Genomic DNA, 22655 nt, shown 5'->3' on the forward strand with positions numbered 1-22655 from the left:
AAAACAGCTCTATCAAAAGTATGAATTACCTGATAACCTTTATTCAGGAAGTGAGAGTAATTCTGAAACAGTGCTTCGTGAGGTGCATCAGACAATGCCTTTGTTTCCAGCGTGTGCAAGGATGCTGCCCAGTCCTGCGCTCCCCTAAGGCACCTGTTAAGATGTCATCCTGGTGGGCCACAAGATGGTGGCAGCATCTTGGCCAGCTTTACAGTTACTTGGGCAGAATGACTGAAGGAGGCACTGACACTTCGTGAATCAGGTGCGGAAGTCCCAGATCCTGGCTCTACGTAGTGTGCTCTCCAACCAATGATCCCAGCCTGATCCTCGCTCTACGCAGTGTGCTCTCCAACCAATGATCCCAGCCTGTGTTTGATTTACATGCACAAAAACAAGTGTGAGACCCCCACCCATCCCCAGCTTGGGCCGCAAGGAGTCTGCTCCACTTAGGACACGATTTCCTACCCTTCCTCCACACTATCAGAATCTTCCAAGGAGGATGAAGACAGAAACAAAACTAGGATGCCAGAAAGAAAGATACTCTGATACAGAAAAGCAAAGACATGCGGGGGGTCGGGGGGTGGGAATGAGAGAGAGAAAGACAGGAGGTTAAACTATGCAGTTATACTGCTTATTTGGAAAGATGTTATGAGACACACTAGATAAAAGTAAAGCCCATCCAGCTCGCTTCCTCCACAAGGTATTTTAATGCAGCAAGCAAGAAGACTACATCCTTCTCGTAGTAAGCACTGTTAGTATTCAACACGTTAACATCTATGGTGCATCACATAAAAACAAAGTCAAATGCTTTTGCATAAATCAAAAAAACACAGCAAACCAATACAATGGCAAAATCAGGAGGAAAATTCCAAATTTTCTAAAAAATACAGAGGGTTTTAGATTATTAAGTGGAGAACAAATGTTTGCAGCCCTATGTAGAGCTTTTGTTGCCAATCGAAAAACATAAAAACCCATCCTGACACAGGATGTTCCAAAAGCCTAATTCAGAAAAAAGACAGTTTCTTCTATGTTTAGTAAGATGTTTATTTAGGATGGTAACACAAGATAAGTCACGCAAGAGCTCAGTAAAAACAAAACAAAAAACAAAAAAAAGTAAAAGGAATGGCAATTGGTGCTGCCAGTTAAAAAAAAGGAAATCACTTTGCTATCCAAAAGTGGTATGAAGAATCTGAGCATAGACATGGTTGTAGTAATCTTCTGTAACTATAAATTAAAGTGATAGGTAACTACTCGTGTTCCACTTCTCAGAGGAGTCCTAGATCCAAAATAATCACAAATGCTTCCTGCACCTCACGCTCAGACAGCAGGCAGCCCACAGCCCCTGCCCACCGAGCTCTTTAACAGCCTTGGGACAGTCTCAAACTGACACTTCTTAGTAGGGGAGGAGGGCAGGCACCTTTGCTGACTCCTAAATGAGACTCCATCGACATTCAGAATCTTAAAATTTTGGCAATGAAAACCGTAAGACTTTCAAGTCACCCTTACCAGCCTTAAATGTAGTGTTGTGACGTCCAAGGAAGGATTTCCACATCAGGTGGGAAGTGATTTGAACAGATGTACCAAACTGGACACAGTGTCTCAGATTTCAAACAAAGATAACTCATCTCTTGGCAAAAAAATAAATATAGTGGAATGCAAGTTTGATAGATGGAGGAATATATAATCTACCAATTGTCAAGGAGTATGATTTCATCGCAGACACAAAGAATCAACAATTTCAAAGAATTTAAAAAAAAGTTTGCACTTATTCCTCACAAAATCTTCACTTTTGCAACTATCCCAATTGAAGCTACACACTGACTTTATTAATACAGCATTAAGTTTCTTTGTGTAAAAAAATCTTTGTACATAGTAATAAAAAAAGATAAGGCAAGATGCACTGAACAGAAACCTTCTGGTTCTTTCCCTCTGGGTTCTTACAGAGCCATAGATGACTATCTGCAACAAAAGAGTTAAGTTTCTGATTTTCCATATGAAGCATCTTGTGCCTTTGCTGTGGTAAGAATTCTGTCCGAGCACCCTGAAGGACAGATGCTGGTCATGGTCTTTGGCACTTACGCTGGCAGACTGAGCTTCTTTCCCTTGAGTACTAGAATTTTCAAGAGAGGGAGAAAAAAACAAAAGGTTACTGATCCTGACAAGCTTACAGTTTCCTCCTTCCCATTCCCAGAAGTCTGTCATACAAGATACTACATAGTAAGGTCCAAGGAAATAAGCTTCTGGCAACCAACAGGCGTCTGATTTTGCTGTCAATAAACAAAGCCCTCTGAACTATGGAAGTGTCATGCACACACAGACCGGAATTTTCTTCATGTATCTGGATGCCACAGCAATTGAATTTAAAGATAGTAATTCAATTGAAATTGTCACTAAATTCACAGCAGCTTTTTTTTATCATGACTTTCTTCCCTAATTAACATGTACTGAAATATAACTGTTATGATATTTTGGATGTTAAAAAAGGAGATAAGATACATATGCCCTTATAACTAGCAATTCCACCATTAGGAATTTTATTGCATAGCCAGGATTCTTAGCCTGGGATCTGTGGTTGGGTTTCAGAAGCTCCTGAATTCCCTAAAACTCTACGCATATATTTGTGTGAATATGTCTAACTGTGCATTTTTTTCTCAGCAAGGACCATGGCTTTCATCAGATTTTTGTGACGTTCACACATCCTCTATTCATACAAATGCAAAAATATACACATACAAGGATGCTGATATAAGCACTGGATTTTTAAGCCCAAACACCCATGAACAGGGGGCTGAGTAAGTAAATTATGGTAATCCACATAATACTCTATCGCTATTAAAAATTATGTAGATGTCTGGGGAAAAGAGCAGATTATAGAATAACATGTTTAGTTGAAATCATGTATCATTAAATGATTACATTTACTGAAGCGTTAACAATGATTATCTCTGAGTGGTAGGATTCTGGGTGATTGTTTTCAGAATCATTAGTTCTGACTGATTTTACAATGAAAACGTGTCATTGTAGAAAACAATAAAGTTACAGAAAAAGAAAAAAAAAAAAAGCCTGACAACCCTGACCGAGAATTTAACTGGACAGTCATTAAAAGGTTCCTCTGAAGCCAGTTCTGCTTTCTGAGCAAGTGTCAGATTAGGAGCATGCGAGGCAAGGAGAGCCCCTAGAAGAACACACGGCCGTACAACAAAGCTGGCAGTACGCAGCCCAATGTACCTTTTGTGATGTACAAGTAGAAGAAGTCGCAGTATAGGATGGTCTGGACAACGCCGGCCACCACAGCGATGAGGTCAAAGAAGCCCTCAAAGTAGAAGCGCCAGATCCAGTTGACAAGATACAAAGCACGGTAGAGGCCCAGGAAGAACAGGTAGTGGGTGGTGATGGTCTCGGCCTCCCCGGTCTTGCTGATCATGAAGAGCTGTGGTAGGATAGCCACTGACTCAAGGTAAATGGAGAAGGTCCACAAAATCTGTAAGAGAAACAGCACGCTTTGGTCAGCATCCAGTGCCCGCCATGAGTTCACAGGAAACACTCTTGCTTTACTGTGAAGTAGCACAGAGTGGGGAATCTGGCATCAGAGCCCAGGCCAGAGTAGCTTTGCAATTTAATAAATCACAGAAACTTCAGCCACAGATAAAAGGCACGACGCTCCCAGTGACAGGCTGGACAACCTGCACAGCTCTACCTCTTGGACTTTCATCACCTTGTCTCTCCAGCGTTGCATTCTTCAATTTTCTGGGACTCTACGTGTATGCTGCTTCTCCTGCGTCACCTTATCCCACTCCGAATCTAGGGTCCCTAATTTCTGCTTTCTGCCAGGGTTGACAGGACTGATGACTGGGTCCTTCCACTCCCTCACTGCTGTTTTTCCTCACCAACTGGGTCTCCTTTCCAGGCTATTTAAATCGTCTCACTATTTTTCTTATCCTTCAGGCTTTTAGCATGGTTAAATCAAAGGGGTAGGAAGTCAGAGCTGTAATCATGCAAACTCTCTGCCCAACACAGCACTTCATTCACGATGACGAAAGGAGGACTTGTGAGTAGTCCCTGAAGTGTTTCAAAACCCAGGCGCTCCCTGCACCATCAGATGACCACCGTCAGTGCGGTAACTGAATCAAGCCCAGGACGCTCAGGGGTGGGCGGAGCGCATAGGAGCGCTGGGGCACCACGCTAACTGCGCTTCCTGAAGACGAGGACTGAAGCAACGCTGCTTAGGTGATTCGCAGACGGCACCAATGAGCGAAGCCCGCGCACGAAGAGTGGGAGCGGGGAGAAGACCGTGTGCTTCAGACACTCGGACAGGCAGCGCACTGTGCTTGGAATCACAGAAGCCAAGTTTATATTCTAAAGGAGAGTCAGAGACACCCAAAGAGGTGTCTAACCTGGGTGCTTAATTCCTGCCCACGATTTATTTACACCGAACCATGTATGTCTGCCAACCCACCGCCCCGCCCCTCAAGAAACCAAACCAAAACAGAACCCCATTACCTGCAAACGGGTCTATTTCCCTAGGGAACGAGACAGGATTACTAAATAGCCTCTTAACTAACCTCAAGAGGAGAGAAGTCGTGATTGACTAGAAACGAGAGGCCTCCCACAGGGACCACCAGAAACTCCACTCGGAAAGTATCATGATTTCCATCGTAGGTTGCCTTAAATTTCATGTAGATCAGGTACACTGTGGCATAGGAGCAGGCAATGTAGATAAGCTACAAAGAAAAAAAAATACTGGGTCATCAATATCTTAAAATTGCTCACACTCTCTTGGCTGTCTACATCGTCCATATGTATACACATACACACACACACACACATATGTGTATATATATATTTTTTAAAATTTAAAATATATACTTTTTTGGGATATACGGTTCTATAAGTCATACAACCACCACCACAATCAAGACACAGACCAGTCCTAACACCTCCGCCACCCCAAATTCCCTCATGCTGCCCCTGCAGAGTCAAGCCTTTCTCCCAGCCTAACCTCTGGCAATCACTGATGAGTTCCTGGTCCTTGCAGTTTTTGCCTCTTCTAGAATTCCATTCCATAAATAGAATCATAACCATATGTCAACTTTAAGATCAGCTTCTTTCAGTTAGCATAACGATTTGAGATCCAACTGTGTTGTCATGTGTATTAAGAACTGGTCCCCCCATATTTCAAAGCAACAGCCCATGTCTGGGTGCCACAGCTGTTCATCCACCCAGCAGTTAAAGGACAGGTGGGTTGTTCCCAGCTTGGGAGATGGTGGGGAGAGCTGCTGTGAGCATTTGTGTACAGGCTTTTGTGTGAACGTAAGTTTTCATTTCTCTTAGGTAAATACCTACAAGTGGGATTGCTGGATCATATGTTAAGTGTTAAGTTTAACTTTACGTAAGAGACTGCAAAGAACGTATTTTTAATCTCTTTTAAACTATTAGATGGTAGCTTTAGAAAAAAAGTGAACGGGAAGTTCAATGCAGTTCAAAACCAAGGCACTTCCTTACAGCATGAAGATATTTCTGAGCTAGTGCCTTATCTAAAGATAAGATAAACAATGTAACTCATGTTAAACTTTGCAATGATGGTTTTAACTTATATATTGCTGCTATGAAATTCTGCCTGGTAACATAACAAAAGCAAAACCAAACTAAGTGGTAATTTGTAAAATACTGCTGCCTACATGTTCGTCTTTCACATTCAAAAGGTAAAACACTATATATTCATCTGAACCCAAGGAAAAGTCTGATATTCTGAAATTACACCAATTTTCAGACTGCAGAATTTTAGGCTCAAGAAGCAAACGGCAATTCCAGCCTATAAACATAGACAACCAGGATGTCAGCCGCGTGGCCTGGTGCCACTTCTCTCCAGGAAAGGCAACTTGTGAAACCTGATTAGGAAAACATTTGGGCAAAACAACTTCAGAGAAAAATGAGAGCAAGCATCCAGTCCACATACACTTAAAAACAAAACAAAACAAAGACCTAAACTGTCCCCGGCATCTTATCATGAAGTTACATTTGCAAATAAATAGGCAATACAACGTCAATATTAAAATTGTTGACGATACCCATACACCAAGAAGTAACACACACACTCCCCTCCCCAATGCAAAATCAAGGAAGGTCAGTATCTTATACTGTGAGTTCTCTCCACATGAAAATATATGCATGTATGTATATGAATAAAATAACATATAATCCACATGTATAAACAAAACACACACACACCTATGTACAGAGCCCCCCCCCCCGAACATCCTGTGAAGGCACACGGTGGCCGGGGGTCCCTCCCCAGCCCCACTCCTGCAGCCAGCCCAGACTGTGCCCATAAAGGCTTAGCAGCCACTGGGAAAAGCAGCTGCTTTTCTCCTCTCACCAGTGCTTGGCATTTAAAGTAAAAAGCTATGAGCACATAAAACTTGGCTCTCACTGCCCTGATTTTCAAGACATTATGTTTGGAAGCAACAATTAAGCAAGTAAGGATTCCTCTGAAAGCTAGGCGTCCTGGGGGTAAGGGGACTCTCACTCATACACTTCCAGTATCTACAGTTGTAACTTGCCTGCACAGCAAGCAAAGACCTAGGCTTTCTGTTTTGGGCAGCGCCATGCAGCTTGTGGGACCTTAGTCCCCTAGCAGGGATCGAACCCGGGCCCCTGGCAGTTTGGCGGTGAAAGCGCAGAGTCCTAGCCACTGGACTGCCGGCAATTCCCGGACCTAGCCATTTTTAAGGGAGCTAATTATTTCCTGATAATGACGCTCCCATCACTTAGTAATAAAGAATGGAATGATTACAGGTAACTCAAATTTGCTTCTTAGTAAAGACCACAGGCTCAAATACTGCTTTGTCTACTTTGACCTGTGCTTATAAAAATGCTTTTGAACACAAAGTGTTGGGGGGAGTTGCTTTAAATACCATACCCATGGCTTTAAACATTGCTTCCCTGGGTACCAATAACCAAGTGCCTACCATAGTGCCCAGCACGCAGGTGCAGTTAAGCATTTGAAGAATGAATGAATGAAATCAGACATCCTTTACACATGCTGAGAGCCCCATACTTTCCTTCATGGCACCAATCACACACCGCAGTCATCCATTTAGTGCTGCTATGATAGTCTGCTCTCCGCTGCCAGACGGAGTGCTGCTTGCTGTCTGCCCCACCCTCACTGCGCCCTGGCGGTGCTCACCAAGTGTGAGGTCAGTGCCTGTGGGAAAGAACTGAGGCTGCCGTAAGCGTGGAGCGCGTACCACCAGTGGCACACAAGAGGCTGGGTGGTATACAAACATTTTGTATTTTGAGAGCTATACATTTGTTTTCATGCGGGGATATATGACACCAAAGGTGTCATGGATACTAATACTTAGGACAAGTTAAAGGGTTTAAAATCCATATTAAGTAAATTATGGTGCAGCTGTTGCTTCAGCACAGCACAAGTGGCACCCAGAGGGCACAGCCTGGCCCTCCCAGAGCAGCAGGACAAGGCTGTGCGGCGAGGAGCCCCGGCTTTCGCTTCTCGTTCTGAACCAACTTGCTGGGTTTCCCAGGGAGTCTATAATTTCCCACTGCTTGAAAACATGATAGTCACCCCTCTTTCTTATAAGGTTTTCAAGAGCTTTAGAACTTTATCATAGTTGAGGAACTTAAGACTAAGAAATCTCTAAGTGTGAAGCACTTTCATTAAATAGATACTGCTTTGATGTAGGAAAAAATTATGCCTAAAGGTAACTATTCCTTCTTATATGTACTAGGTGGTCTAAAAGTGCCTACAACAAGAACAGCATATTTAGACATTATTCTTGAAGATGTTTAATTAAGTGCACAGGTGACATAAATTTAACAGTTTCCATAGGTCTGTGAATTACGGATAAAATACATTCCACTGGATGCCACACCATACCTTCATAGACGTATTATATAATGAAATAAATGAAGTAAAAAGATCCAGGTAACGAGTTGTGAAGACCAGTGCAAAGAGAAGCTGGCTTTTCCCAGAAATACCTAAAGAAACAAAAGGAAAGCATTAGAAATGCCTCCAAGAGCTTTATGATTTTTGTAGACAACACCGTGCAGGAAACGCAGGAACGTGGGACACCAGGGGTCAAGGCTGATGGTCGGGATGACTCTAAATAAATGACAGCAGTTTCAGGTTTTCTTTCCCTTAACATTCTTGAACATAACCGTTTGGGAAGGTTCTAACAACTTTTCTGTCTTACTATGATGGGTGACCATAGAAAGTGACTTAATTATGCCAGCTCCAATATACCAGGATGTGCATTGTTCAAATGAACATTAAACTTCTCAAATATGTCTAAGCAGGAAGAAATTTATTTCAAAAACCCTGCTGTTACTTAGTGTTGTAACTTGTCTGTTACCTTTAGCATCTTTCCATTTTAAAACAATGTCTCGTGGTGACAAATCTTTCGAGGATGGAGCTGGAATCTACCTGGATTAAGGAACCCTGTGGGGGACAGTGTTTCAGGGCAGAGTTTGAGCAGTAATCCTCCTGGATTGGCCTCCCAAGGTGACTTCTTTTGTGAGGGCAGCATTTACTTGGGACAGGTTAAAAACTTTAAAAGAAGTTCTCTTAGAGGAATCACACAACCAATCTCAGACTCACATAAAAATGCTCCTGGATGCTATGGCAACAAGAGGGTGGGAACCTGCTAGTCCCCCAAAGAGCAGTCTTCTATTGTTTTCACATTTTGAAACTGTTTCTCCCTCCAGAGCACTGTTGTGGCACATGGAGACACAGCCGGGGACATCTAGTAGATCAGGTGGAGTGTACCCGACATCTGGATTTGGCCAAATATTTGTGTGACAACAGACTGTGAACTGTGGGTTTCAGAGGTTGGAGAAAGAGCGAATTCATTAAGGAAACTGAGTCTTACTAGGTGTCAGAACCGGCCCAACCTCACCTACATTGCAAACTTCACACCATCAGACATTTAAGCAAGTTTGTATTTAGCAGAAATGTCACTGCAGCCAAATCATTAGCAATATTCTTCCAGAATGTGAAAATCACATTGTTTTAAATGATATTTTACAAACAACACTACTTTACAAAACAATTTTAAAGCCTGTTGAAGCGAAAAGCCTGGATCTAAAAATGTTACTTTCTACACATGCATAATTGCAGTTCCAACCTATTCACAAAAATACCTAAATAGAAACCGAAGAAAAAGTTGACTCTATCCCTCTGGATCCATCAGTAGTAACCAATTTCAAGCGCCAAAGGTGGAAATACAGATAGTCAGCCTGCCCCTTCTAGTCTTTTCTCCAGTAATAGGGACTTTTTTTTCTTATCAAAGATCAGTGTTCCAAAGGAGAAACAATGAGGCTGCCATTGACATAGAGAAGATGGGAGAGCGAAGACAAGATGGGGGAAAAAGGACAGGGAGCATGCAGTTCACGTTTGGTGATTGCTGAAGCCTTGAGTGAGAAATTTCCAGTTCATTTTCTATACGGTTCTTTCCAATATTTTAAATAAAAAATTATGGAATACACATGGGCAAATTTTGTTGTAAAGGGTTTATTCTAATGTCCTCATTTTCAGCATTCCTATACTAAACATCAGGGACTATCATATTGCTTTTACCACTCCCCTTTGGGACCCAATTCACATCACTTCCTCTGGGAAGTCGTCTTTGAAGACACCCTCCCTCATTGCTGTTTATTCATTCAGCAAGTATATACTGGGAACTACTTCATGCCAGCTGCTGCCCTAGCTCCTGTTACAGTGCTTATAAATACACTGTGATTACCTGGTTGCCTGTCTCCCTCTCCCCCAAACCCCCACCAGACACAGAGATCTCCAAAGGCCGGGGTCATGCCTTATTCCACTTCGTGTTCTCTGTGCTGAGCACTGGGCCTGACACACAGCAGGGCCCAGAAAATACTTGCTGAATGAATGAGCAAATGGAAAAAAGAAAATGCAATTCATTTTATTTTCATGTCATGGGGGTAAACTCTCATTTTATGGTATTTTGGGGTAACACTTCCAAAGAGTTTCTAAGTCATACTGTGTCTCTATGACTGTAAATAGGCGACATGCTCTGGGCTCTGCCCTAATTTACTGCCAGCCAGAGGGTGGGGCAGAGGAGCAGGGGACAGGCAGCGAGTGGCCTGCAGCTTGTCCCGTGGTGCAGAATCCATGCAGGAACCGCCATGCTGGAAACCTGAGTGTGCTTACACAGTTTTACCCTATTCTTCCTGGCCTGGGATCCTGATTAGCAGGTAGCAGCTTTTCCCTTTAAAACAGAAAAACTGTTCTGTCTTCCCGGGAAGGCAGGGATCCCAGCTGAAGACAGATCAGGCAGGGGCAGGAATCTCCTTCCAGGGGGAATACTTGCTATAAGCCAGAGGGGCTCCCACGGTCAGTTTCGGTGTCGAGACCGAAGCATGCGAACGCTATCGGTAACGAGCTCTCAAGAACACTCACTCTAAATGTTTCTGTAACAGCCACATCCCCATACCAAATGCACCAAATACCCAGAGTAAGGAGTATAGCTTGTAAAATGGAAACCAGTCACTGAACTTAACACCATTCCTGTCTTTTCCCACTGGGCCAAGTTAAGTTTAATAAAAGCCTACAACTAAATACTCCACTGTATGTTACTTTAAATTAAGCTGGTTAAAAGCTGCACTTCTCATATTCCCATTGTATTTATAGAACAAAGCCCTCAACCAAAAAGAAAAGCGTTCAATGAATTATTTTTGTCCTGGCAACAGCTGGGATGCAACCAAGCACTGTAGGTCAGACTACCAGGATAATCTGCACGGCCGCATTCAACAAGGGTCCCAGGCACCATGCTCTGCCCCATTGTCTCAAAGGATCCAGATGCTCTCCTAAAGGCCATTAACTTACCCTGGAACCAGCAGCCCAACAGTCAGCACCTGACTCATAACACAGCTCTTGGGACTTGGGGAAACAGAGGCTTTGGGGCCAGAAGGTTTGGGTTCAAGCTCAGCCCTTGAATGCACCGGGTAAGTCAGGGCCCATTGCATTCTTGGCCCCCCTAAACCTCACTTTCTGCAGCTGTCAAATGGGGACAAATTATGCCAAATTGTGGGACTATTGGAAAACGTGGTTTTGACTATACCTGCCATGCTGCAAATGCTCAATAAATGACAGCTATTACTATGTATCGCTTTGCCATCTTTTCTTGTTTTCAGAGAAATCCATGTTATTTTATTAAAAATAACAACTGGACTAACATACATGGAATAAAAATCAAAAGGACCTTTTTCACACCCCTCCCACCTCCATTTTAAGTGCAATGTTCCAGGCTTTTTGTTAAAGCCGCTTTCCATATGTGTATTTATATGTGTACCCACACGTTTGCCCCTTAAAATGGGGCCATACCATCTCTCGCTTTACAATTTGCTCTGTTAACTCAGTGTTTCAGATATACCTTCTCCTGTTAATACTTCTGGCTCATTCTTTTTAATGGCTGCATAGTGCTCCATAGTGTCATTTGTGTGACCCTTCCACTAATGGACATTTGGGTTGTGTACAATTTTTGTTCTTATAAAAACATCTTTGTATCTATAAACAGTGTTTTGTATTTATTTATGTACAACAAACATCTTTATATCTATATATAGTTTGTTCACATATAAGACAATTTCTGTAGTTCAAATTCCCTAGAAATGCTGGGATAAAATAAACACTTTGTTTTGAAATACTGTCAAATTTCCTCTACATAGGCTGTGCCAATTTACATATTCCTTAACACCAGATGAGAATACGCCTTACTTCACACCCTTGCCTACATTAGATCTTGTAAACCTCTGACTTTTTCCCACCCAGCAGCAAATGATGGCGTGCACTGCTATTTTAATATCCAGGTTCCTAACTACTAGTGAGGCAAGGCATTCTTTCATGATTAACTGGCCTTCTGTTATTCTTCTGTGAACTGCCAACACTGCCCATTTATCTATCAGATTGTTTTTTTTAATTTGTAGGAGTATTTTATTATGGATATTAACCTTTTGTCACTTAGATATATTGCAGATTACTTCTCTCAGTTTATTATCTTTTAACTTTGATGATATTCTGAATTAGTAAGTTAATCTGGGGAGACAAATCATCTTGCTTCCTCACCAGCCTGCCTGGTCCTATCCAGGACATTGGTATGAACATACATTCAAGGTCACCTTCTATGTCCATGAGCAAAGTTTCATACTTTTCCTCATAGAGGTCTTATACCCTCCTTGTTGGGAAATTAAGGGAGCCTTCCCTAGGGTCTTGCCACTTCACATCCATAGGATTTACTGCCTGTATGGTTTGATACCCTGTGTTTTTATCTTTTTATATATGTCTTATTATTTCAACTAAATTGCAGCTTTCTTGAGAGCAGAAACTTTGACAGCAACAAGCTGCTGCTCTGGACTGTGTCCCCAGTGCCTTGCACATGGTGGGTGGTCAGTAAGTGAGAGCAATGATTACTCACAAGACTGGCACTCAAAAGAACAAAGGTGACAGCTGCTACCAAGAGGGAGCTGGGAATGTGAGGCAAAAGCTTCCTGAAGTACTCAGTGACAATAAAAGAGGAGGTCTTTTCCATGTGCTTCAAAAATATAAACTGTCACAACAAGTTTTACAACAAGTTTTACAAAAAGTTTTACATACTGTATAGCACAGGGAACTATACTCAATATCTTATAATAATCTATAAGGGAAGAGATTCTTAAAAAGAATATATATGTATACACATACACACACACACACATATATATGTATATATATATGAATCACTTTGCTGTACACCTGAAACCAAAACACCGTAAACCAACCACACTTCAATAAACAAAAAAAAAACAAAACAGAAAGAGGGAAAAAACTCCCCACATCTGGAAAAGCAACTACAAAAATCAATCAATAAATCAAAATACCAGACACTGCGTACTACTTAAGACAATTTAAGATGAAATATATTAAAACCTAAAACTTCAACACATTTAAGAGCCAAGAAAATGGCTGCTTTTTGTAAATTAGATACATTCATTGCAAAAAAACTACCTCCTAATAAGTTCAAAATATAAAGGTAAATATATATATATACATATATATATATACACACACACATACACACACACACACACACATATATATATATAAAAACTGTCCAATTACAAGCAATGCAGGGACACTGTACATTACAGTCATCTTCAGGAGAATGAAAAGTCTGCAACTTACATGACAACAGCTAACAACAATCTAAGCAATAGGTGGAGGGAAGGGGAGGATGGCTGGGAGCCTTGGAGCTCAGAACTCCACTAGTACTTTAAGCACAATAGATACAGTACTAATAATAACTATCAGCCTACAGGAAAATGTAGATAGGAAATCCTTCACCTACAAACCAAGGCTTGTTCTCCCAACACTACCCAGGTCAGTGTTGAAGACAATAAAGTGACAACTTGAGCATACTGTGGATCCAGCTGCAGTCATAGTTCAGGAAGATGAGGAACTCACACTTCATTTGGGTACCCCTCTGTCATGACAACGGCAGACACCGGAGAATGCCAGTTCAAACTAAACCAAGATCAACTCCCCTGCCCTCACTTTACAATAGGTCCTTTAAGGCAGTTGTTCAAGAAAACAGAATCTTCTTCACTCACCTGTCTCATCCCTTACCCTAAGGAGAAAAAGCCCCGTGGTTCTATAGCTGCAGCTATGTTTGTTTTTATTTATTTGTTTGTTTGTTTATTTATTTATGGCTGTGTTGGGTCTTCGTTGCTGCACACGGGCTTTCTCTAGTTGCAGCAAGCAGGGGCTACTCTTCGTTGCGGTGCGCAGGCTTCTCACTGCAGTGGCTTCTCTTGTTGCGGAGCACAGGCTCTAGGTGCGTGGGCTTCAGTAGTTATGGCAAGCGGGCTCAGTAGTTGTGGCACGCAGGCTCTAGAGCACAGGCTCAGTAGTTGTGGTGCACGGGCTTAGTTGCTCTGCAGTATGTGGGATCTTCCCAGACCAGGGCTCGAACCTGTGTCCCCTGCATTGGCAGGCAGATTCTTAACCACTGCGCCACCAGGGAAGTAGCAGCTGCAGCTGTGTTCAAAACAAATGCCAAAATCCTAAAATGAACCCCAATACCCGTATTTTCAAAGTGAGAAACACAACCTGAATGTACACGTCTCCTATTTTAGTTGAGAACCTCATATCAAATTCTTACTCTTTCAAAAGTCTCCAAACAACTTTAAATTAGGATGGAAAAAACAAGGCAGTTAGTCAAATTCAGACTTTAATTCTGAATAAAAGATCTTGGTGATTTTGATTTTTACAAGGCCAGGAAATCTCACATATAAGAACTGAAATGATCCTAAGTCTGATAAAGAGGATAGTTTAGTAACTATTGGGATACTGGGCAAATGCACACAAACTTAACTCACCTATTCACCTTCCTTATTATTTTGGCTGAAGTATTTTATTTTCCTAAATGCTCCTAAATCTCCCAAATGAGAACATTTAAAAATGTTCTAAATGAATGTTTTAAAACAAACAAAATAGCAAACCTCCTTACTTTCTCCTATTACTCAAGGTTCCCTCACGAGTTCTACATTCAGCATCGCACTAACTTCTCCCCAACATCTTAGTTTAGATACACACTTAGGAGATCGCGTGCTTCAACATTGAATGACTTGACAGAGAAGGGGATTCTGAGGAACGTGTGAAGGATAAAGAGATTCACACAAAGATTTTCATACAAAAATAAAGATTAACAGTAACATTTTCTGGTGGGGGGATGGGCAAAATGGGTGAAGGTAGTCAAAAGGTAAATCCTGGGGATGTAACATACAGTGGTTAACTGTAGTTAGCAACACTGTATCGTATGTTTGAAAGTTGCTAAGAGAGTAGATCTTCAAAGTTCTCATGGCAAGAAAAATGTAGCTATGTGTGGTGATGGGTGTTAACTAAACTTACTGTGGTAATCATTTCACAATACACATATCAAATTTCTACCTTGTACACCTAAAACTAATAAAATGTTATATGTCAATTACAGCTCAATAAAGCAGGGATAAAAAATAACATTTCCTGAGTGCAACAGAAAATGTCCTAAACTACTCACCTGAATAATTTTGAATAATTTAAAACAAAATTGTTCAGGCCAAATAGATATTTATTCAAATCCTTAATTGTGAGTTACTGATCACCTGTGTTCCAACCCTGGCACTAATTTTCTCACCTCCCTGAGCCTCAGTTCCCTGGTCCACAGAATGGGGGCAACAGCACTCACCTCATAAGGTTATTTCAAGGACTACACGGGATAAGCCATATAAGGTACTTAGCTCACTACCTAATACATAGCAAGCGTTTAAATGTCAGCTATCACAATCGCTGAAATTACTTCGCTGTCTTTGGAAATCATACAACTGAACCTCTCAGAACTATACATAAATTGAGAGATCACCTCCAAGCCAAACACACCAGCTTCAGTACATGGACTTTGTAACATCCACTTTGATTGCTCAAAGGTCTTTTTTGGTTTTGCTTACTTCCTGGATTTCAGCTATGTTCCAGGGAGACAGGTGAGGCCTGAAGACAGCAGCCAAAGATGTGGTGTTCCTTGACAAGTGAAAATATTTAGAAATCAGTCACGTAAATGGAATCTCTGCCACCCAGGTCCTTTGGGACCCCATCTTTTACTGTCTCTGCAAAAATTAAGCTCTTTAATTCATCAAACGTTATTATACTAAGGCCATGGCATCAAAAATATGTTTAAGGAAGACGCTGTAATTTTAAGAAATCATTTAAAATTCGCCATTCTTAAGCTTTTAGGGTTAATGAAATGCAAAACCCCGCAACTACTAGCCGGTAAAGATTTGTCTCACTGCCTCCCAGCAGTGTGAGCATGAAATGTGTACTCCAGAGGAGCGAGCCGCCAACTCACTGGTGACGTGGAGTGAGGAATTACAGGAGACCACACGAGACCTCGGCGGTACCCGGCGCCGCGCCGCAGGTTGAAGAGAACCCATTATTAGATGAAGGCACTCGGAGTTTGACAAACTAGATCGTCCCTCAAAGCAGCATTAACTGCCCCAAGAAATTCGCTTAGAGACCTCCCCATACCCCCTCCCGTGGCAGGCGTGATCCTGGACCCGAGAGCTGGCGTGTTAGAGCAGGACTCTAAGGACAGGCCTGCCCGGACACCCTAACGTAAAGACCAGTCCTCGAAGGGGCAGGGTGGGGAGCAGGGTGACCTCTCCCCACACCAGCCCCACCTACCGGGCTGGGTAGTCTGCCACGTCAGGCCGAGCCGCCGCCGTCCTGCCCATCCTCCTACCGCGCGTCCCATTGATTCGCGGGCTCTCCGCACCTCGGGACCCCCAGAACAGGCGCTCGGAGAAGCGCCCACTAAAGCCGCGGGCGGAGGCCGCGCCTGCCGGACCCCCGCCCCCCCCATCCAAACTTTTCAGAGATAACAAGGCCTCGCGCTGTCCAGTTGGCGCCTCCCCCGCTCCGACGGCTCAAGTTCGCGAGCCGACCAAGTGCAGAGCTGGGCCCAGCACCGCGACACCTCACCCCGGCCTGAGCTTCCACCCCGAGGGGCCGCAGGCTCCCCCGGGGCCCCGCCGCCCGCCAGGCCGGCCGAGGGGGTGTGTCGGGCCGGCGCAGGCCCGCGGGGCGTGGGGCAGCCGAGGTCGCCTGGTCCTCCCAGAGACCCGGCCCTATGCCCGAGCCTCTCCTGGGCCTCGTCCGCCGCTTACCGGCGCAGGAGCGCGTCTTCCAGATCTTCAGCAGCAGGATGACGATGGCCGCCAGGTGGGACAGGTCCCCGGTCAGCCGGAAGATGTTCATGGCGGCGGCGGTCTGCGCGGCGGCCCCAGGCTCCGCGGCTCAGGCTGCGGCGGCGGCGGCGGCCACAGACAGGAAGCTGCGAAGATGGCGAAAGCGAGCGCGACGTGGCCAGGGACGTGGCCGAACTGCCGGCGCGCGCGCGGGGCAGCTTGGGAGAGCGGACGGCCGCCAGGCCCCGCCCCTTCCCCGCCCCTTAAAGGGGACGCTTCGGGAGCAGACCGGGAGGGCGGGCAGGCTCCGGGGCCCCCTACCCAGGACCCCGACTGCTTGCGAACTTCCCCCTGCCGGGTTTCCGGCTTCCCCTCGGGTGCCAGCGATTTCCTTTAAGTTTTGAAATGACACTCTCTTGTGGAGGATTTTTTTTCCCCTCCCACTGATCTTAAGAGCTCTATAGGCTTACTGTATGAAAAAGTATGAGGGGGGAAAAATTAATGTGACTGCATCACTCAAGATAAGGTGGATATTGGGGTTTCGGGGACGGTGCGGCTTATGCCGGGATCTGAAGGTTTTACCATTCTGGGGACTCTCTTTGACAAAGAGTGTGCAAAATTAGGTAGAAAACGAACATTTCTGTAGGATGTGAAAATAAATCATAAGAAATTACTAACGGAACGAAGCGGACGAACAGGATACGCTGCATAATTTGCGGGGCCCAGTGCAAAATGAAAACGGGGGTTCCCTGATTGTTTAAATGCAGGAAAAAAAAAAAACCCTGCTGCTAAAGGTTCTAAAATGTAAACCTTTTCCCTTTATTTTGCAGTCTCTCTCGACTTCATGTCATTCTAAGTAAAGAAAAAAGAAAATGTTAAACTATGATCATGAATTTTACCGTTTGTCTTTATATAGAGCCATGTCAGTTTTGAGTGCAAATATCAGAGCATTTAACACGGGTGCGGAATCGCGGAAAGTGTAATTTGTATTTTATGGCTTGTGCATGGAGGGCGCCTGGAGTTGGCCAGAAGAGATGAACACAGGCCAGACCCAGGAAGGTTGGAAGGAGGAAAAAGGGGTCCCCAGGGACAGTGGAGGCCAAAGGAGCACATCTTTGGGCGTGGGATAATGGATGGGCCAGTGCCACTGCTCCAGTGAACCAGGGTCTTGCCCTGGACTTGGCTGGAGGACCAACATGGGCCTGATGGCTGCTGGTTCCCTCTCCCTCCAGCTGAGCTTGCTGGGGCAGCGAGGTGAAACCAGGCACCTCCCCTTACCATCCTCTACCACCTCAACCCATGGCAGAGGGCAACATCAAGCGTATTGCAACCTCGGTGCCAGGATACATGAGGTACCTGGATCAGGGGTGGGCACGAGGCTTGCGCCTGCCAGGTTGGCCGCTAAAAGGTGGGACAGCCATCACCATGTCCTGCTCAGAGAAGCCGCAGGGCACACGAGCTCAACCCCACCCACTCTGACCCACATTGCACCTGCACCCTGGCCCCCACGTAAGCAGAAGATGCAGCGGTCACTGGGCAGGAGAGAGAGGAGGAGGCCGGGCTCCCAGGGCACAGGGGAGCAGGCACGCTGAGGGACAAACGACCAGGAGCCAAGACTCCAAGTCTCCGTTGCATGTGCCATTGTCTCATGGGACCTCACTTGCAAAACATAAATCCAAAGGTAAAATTATTAAGAGTTTGAAGAAGATGAGGGTAGAGCATTATGCCTTGATTATGGGACCTTCTGTCCCTGTGAAAATGCATGAAGTCAGCCCTTCCAACAGATACCACAAACAACACTAAATCCTGAAAATGAAACATGTTTTTATTAATTAACTCACTGGCGCACTTCTGTAATGCTCGTTTTTCCTACATTTTTTTCATTGTACACTCTTCAGCCACCTCTTCATAGGACGATGATTTTTTTGTATGTCTGTGTGTTGGGATTAACAACCTTAATAATGCAGAACATTGCCATTTTTTTCTATTTTTTATTGAGATATAATTGACATAAAACATTCGTTTCAGGTGTACGATGTAATGATTCAATATTTGTATATATTGCAAACGATCACCGCAATAAATCTAGTTAACATCCATCACCATGCATAGTTACACAATTTTTTTCTTGTGATGAGAACTTTTAAGATCTACTCTCTCAGCAACTTTCAAATATACAAGACTCTATTATTATAAACGATAGTCACCATGATGTACATTACATCTTCAGGACTTATTTTATAACTGGAAATTTGACCTTTTGACCACCTTTATCCATTTTGCCTAGTCTCACCCCAACAATGATTTGGAAATATTTTCTATAGAGAGAATAGAAAAATTATGTTTTCTCCATCATGGTTAATTGAAAAATGCTTTTGATAGTTTGGAAACATTTCTTTCATCTTCTCAACTTGTTATTGGTAATATCATGGACATTATTAGGACAGTTGTCACATTCAGAAAACCTCAATCAAGTTATTTCATATAAAAGCTGCAAGTTTGGGACTTCCCTGGTGGCTCAGTGGTTAAGAATCCACCTGCCAATGCAGGGAACACGGGTTCGAGCCCTGGTCCCAGAAGATCCCACATACACAGGAGCAACTAAGCTCACGCGCCCCAACTACTGAGCCTGAGCTCTAGAGCCCGTGAGCCACAACTACTGACGCCCACGAGCCAAGAGCCCGTGGTCCACAACAAGAGAAGCCACCGCAATGAGAAGCCCGTGCGCCACAACGAAGAGTAGCCCCTGCTCGCCGCTCGCCGCAACTAGAGAAACCCCACGCGCAGCAAGGAAGACCCAACGCAGCCAAAAATAAATAAATAAATTTATTAAAAAAGAAAAAAGCTCCAAGTTTTCAGGGTGTTTTCTTGCGCAAGGACTAATGTAATACTTTTTGGATTGATGACACTAATTAACTAGCTTGTTGGCACTTCTTGTTGTATTTCATGGTTTTCATACACAAATTCATTGACACTTCCCTTAAGAGGGAAGCTTAATCCCCTCCCCCAACCTTGAATGTGAGCTGGATTTAGAGATTCACTTCTAACAAATAGTATACGACAGAGGTGATGTCATATCACTTCCGAAAGTAGGTCATAAAAATTCTTCTTGCTTCCTCCTTTCTCTCTCATCAGTCACTCTGAGAGAAGCCAGCTATAGGCCAGGAGGACACACAAGCAACCGTGCGGAGAGGATCACATGGTAAGAAACTGAGTCTTCTTGTAAACAGCCAGCAAGGAACTGGGGCCCGTTGCCAACAGCCGTGTGAGTGAACCGTCCTGGAAGCAGTATCCCAGCCCCAGTCAAGCCTTTGGATGAATGCAACCTCGACTGATGTCTTAAATGCAACTATTGGGGAAATGTAATTAAAAATAAAATCTCCGGCCAACCCAGTGAAACCTCTGCTCAAAATATAGCAAAGAATACAATAGTTTTGCTATTGAATAAGGATCAAACCAAACTGTGATGTGCATCACAGACAATCCACTAAAGAGATTTCGGACAGAAAGAAATCTCACCCTTTTCTTAATATATAGCCAGGCAGACACGACTCGTTACATATATATGAATTGTCTTTGTCCAAAAGAAAAGAGAAAACTTATCTTTTCAACAAGCAAGAAGTTATGACTGTGAGCCAGGCACAGTGGCTAAACTCCCACACAGACAGGAAGCCTTGGTGTTTGCATTTCAAAGAGACAGCTCCAATACCCCCCAAGGACAGTCCTAGGATGCAAAACTGGCAAGAGGCTTATTTAGTCTTTAAAAAGATTTACGTGCCTGAAAGAGACAGAGAAAGGAGTTAAGATGACAAGTTTTCTAAAGGAAATGCTGAAAGAAAAGGTGTGTTGGGGGGAGGGTGTTTTTCCCTTTTGGCACCAGGAAAATTGTAAACTTTTTAGATTTTTATTTACCTAATCTCATGATATTTCCTGGGAGTGAGGCACCCAGCTGAGCCGCTCCCAAATTCCTGGCCTTCCAAAATACATATTCATTCCAAAATGAATATTTGCTGTTTTAAGATGCTAAGTTTTGGGGTAATTTGTTACCCAGTCACAGAAAACCAGTGCTGGAGTGATACATAAGGCCTGCAACTTCATCCAAAGACCCACGCGATGTTTGAGCTCCACCAGGGTTTGTGCTTCACACAGAGGTACAGAGGCACTGTGATCATTCTACTTCACTGGATTTCCATGAACGCAAAAATGAATCCTGTGTCCATAACTGTGTACACTGGGTTTTTGAATCTATTGACACAGGAGAGATTTTCCATTTTTATGGAGCATCACTGAGAACCCAATCGTCCACCTACCATTTTACCCTCTTACTGGTTGGAAGAACTTTTTGCACACTAGCTTCTGGCCCTCTGTACTGTACACACTGTCTGTGCCCCACTAGACACAGAGATGCATCCCCAGCTGCAGAAGTGTGGTCAGGATCCAGCTGGCAGCTACAGAGATTCTCCTCATCCAACGTCACACCTCACCCAAGCCCATACCTGCTGCCGGAGAGTGAGATGGGGTGTCAAGGCCTGGCCATGTCACCTTGAAGAGGGACATGCTAGTGGACCACACTCAGTCTCAAACTCCGCATCATGTGGCCGTGACTTTCTTGGGCCTGTGTAACCACTGACTTCTCCATCTTCCCAATCCTGCTTCCTCTTCTGCCCTCCACAGGTTCAGATTCCTAATAAACATCTCATACCCCAAACCATCTTGGTAGCATCTGCTTCTGGAGAACCCATCCCGTGACAGTTGGAGGTGGGGGTCCAAGAAAGCAGGTGATTAGATCCTGATTGGAAAACTAAGATCCCACAAGCTGCGCAGCACGGCACGGCCAAAAAAAAAAAAACAAAACACACATACACACACAAACCCCCCCCCAAAAAAAAAACAAAAACCAAAACAAATGTGGTGTTCCAAGGGGCCAAAGGATTGGGCCTCTAACAAGTTGCCAATCAGCTTACACCTGCCTTTCCTGCATGCAGAGCTCTGTTGACACCACACGCTGAGAGCTTACTGAGTGCTTGGTCTACCAGCACGGGATCCCCCGTAATACTACAACCCACCGGAGGATCCACTCCTCAGCAAAGGAAGTAGGAAGCGGGCCCATGACCCCTGGAACCGCTGGCGATGTCACACGCCACACCACCCAGAAGCTGCCATCTAGGGGTGACGTGAGGGCACCGCCTGTGGATGGTGCAGCTGAAATGCCAGCTCAAAGGCAGTGCTCGGCAAGATGGGGTACCATCCCCCAGGATGGTGTGTGCCCTAAACCTCTGCCTGCCACTGTGTCCTCACAAGGAAGAATGCATGGACCTGGACACCAAGGGGTGGAAGCAGGAGTGGTCCCATGTATCATATCTGTTGCTGGGTAACGCATCACCCCCAAACTTAGCAGCCGAAAACAATGCACATTCATTACCTCGCTGTTTCCGTGGGTCAGGGATCTGGTTGCAGCTTGCCTGGGGGCCTCTGATTCAGGAGCTCTGAAATCAAGGCATTGACATCTGTGGTCATCTCAAGGCTTGAGTGGAGGATGATTGGGGCCGATCGGCTTTCAGGCTCACTGGTATGGCTGTTGGTAGGCCTTGGGCCCTCTCTGGCTGCTGGCACGAGACATCTGTCCTTTGCCACGTGGGCCTCACCCTACTGCAGCTATACCATGGCAGCTGGCTTCCCTTAGAGCAAGTGGGCAAGAAAGCAAGAGAAGATGCTCAAGGCGGAAGCCACAGTCTTTTTATAACCTGATCTTGGAAGGGATATCCCATCACTTCTGCTGCCGCAACTCTGGGCTCTGCGGGGCTAGAGTCCTGGTCCCCAAAGGGGGACTCTTCCACCAAAGGACACAAAAGAGTCCGATGGGATGGTAAGCCACAGATGCTGCCTGGGCACTTCGGGCTTCTTATGGGCAGACACCAACTGGC

General features: G+C 44.4%; 1 protein-coding gene across 1 annotated transcript; it reads right to left on the reverse strand.

Annotated features, from left to right (window-relative positions):
- Nucleotides 1-58: 58 nt before the first annotated feature.
- KDELR2 (KDEL endoplasmic reticulum protein retention receptor 2) lies at nucleotides 59-16940 on the reverse strand. The gene is made up of 5 exons (XM_079899162.1): nucleotides 16711-16940; nucleotides 7898-7998; nucleotides 4563-4721; nucleotides 3229-3481; nucleotides 59-2110 (listed from the first exon to the last, which is right to left on the reverse strand). The coding sequence occupies exons 1-5, from the start codon at nucleotides 16799-16801 to the stop codon at nucleotides 2076-2078; spliced, it is 639 nt and encodes a 212-aa protein (XP_079755288.1). The 5' UTR covers nucleotides 16802-16940; the 3' UTR covers nucleotides 59-2075.
- Nucleotides 16941-22655: the final 5715 nt, after the last annotated feature.

Source organism: Stenella coeruleoalba, assembly GCF_951394435.1.
Source record: "Stenella coeruleoalba genome assembly, chromosome: 15".
Taxonomy (NCBI): domain Eukaryota; kingdom Metazoa; phylum Chordata; class Mammalia; order Artiodactyla; family Delphinidae; genus Stenella; species Stenella coeruleoalba.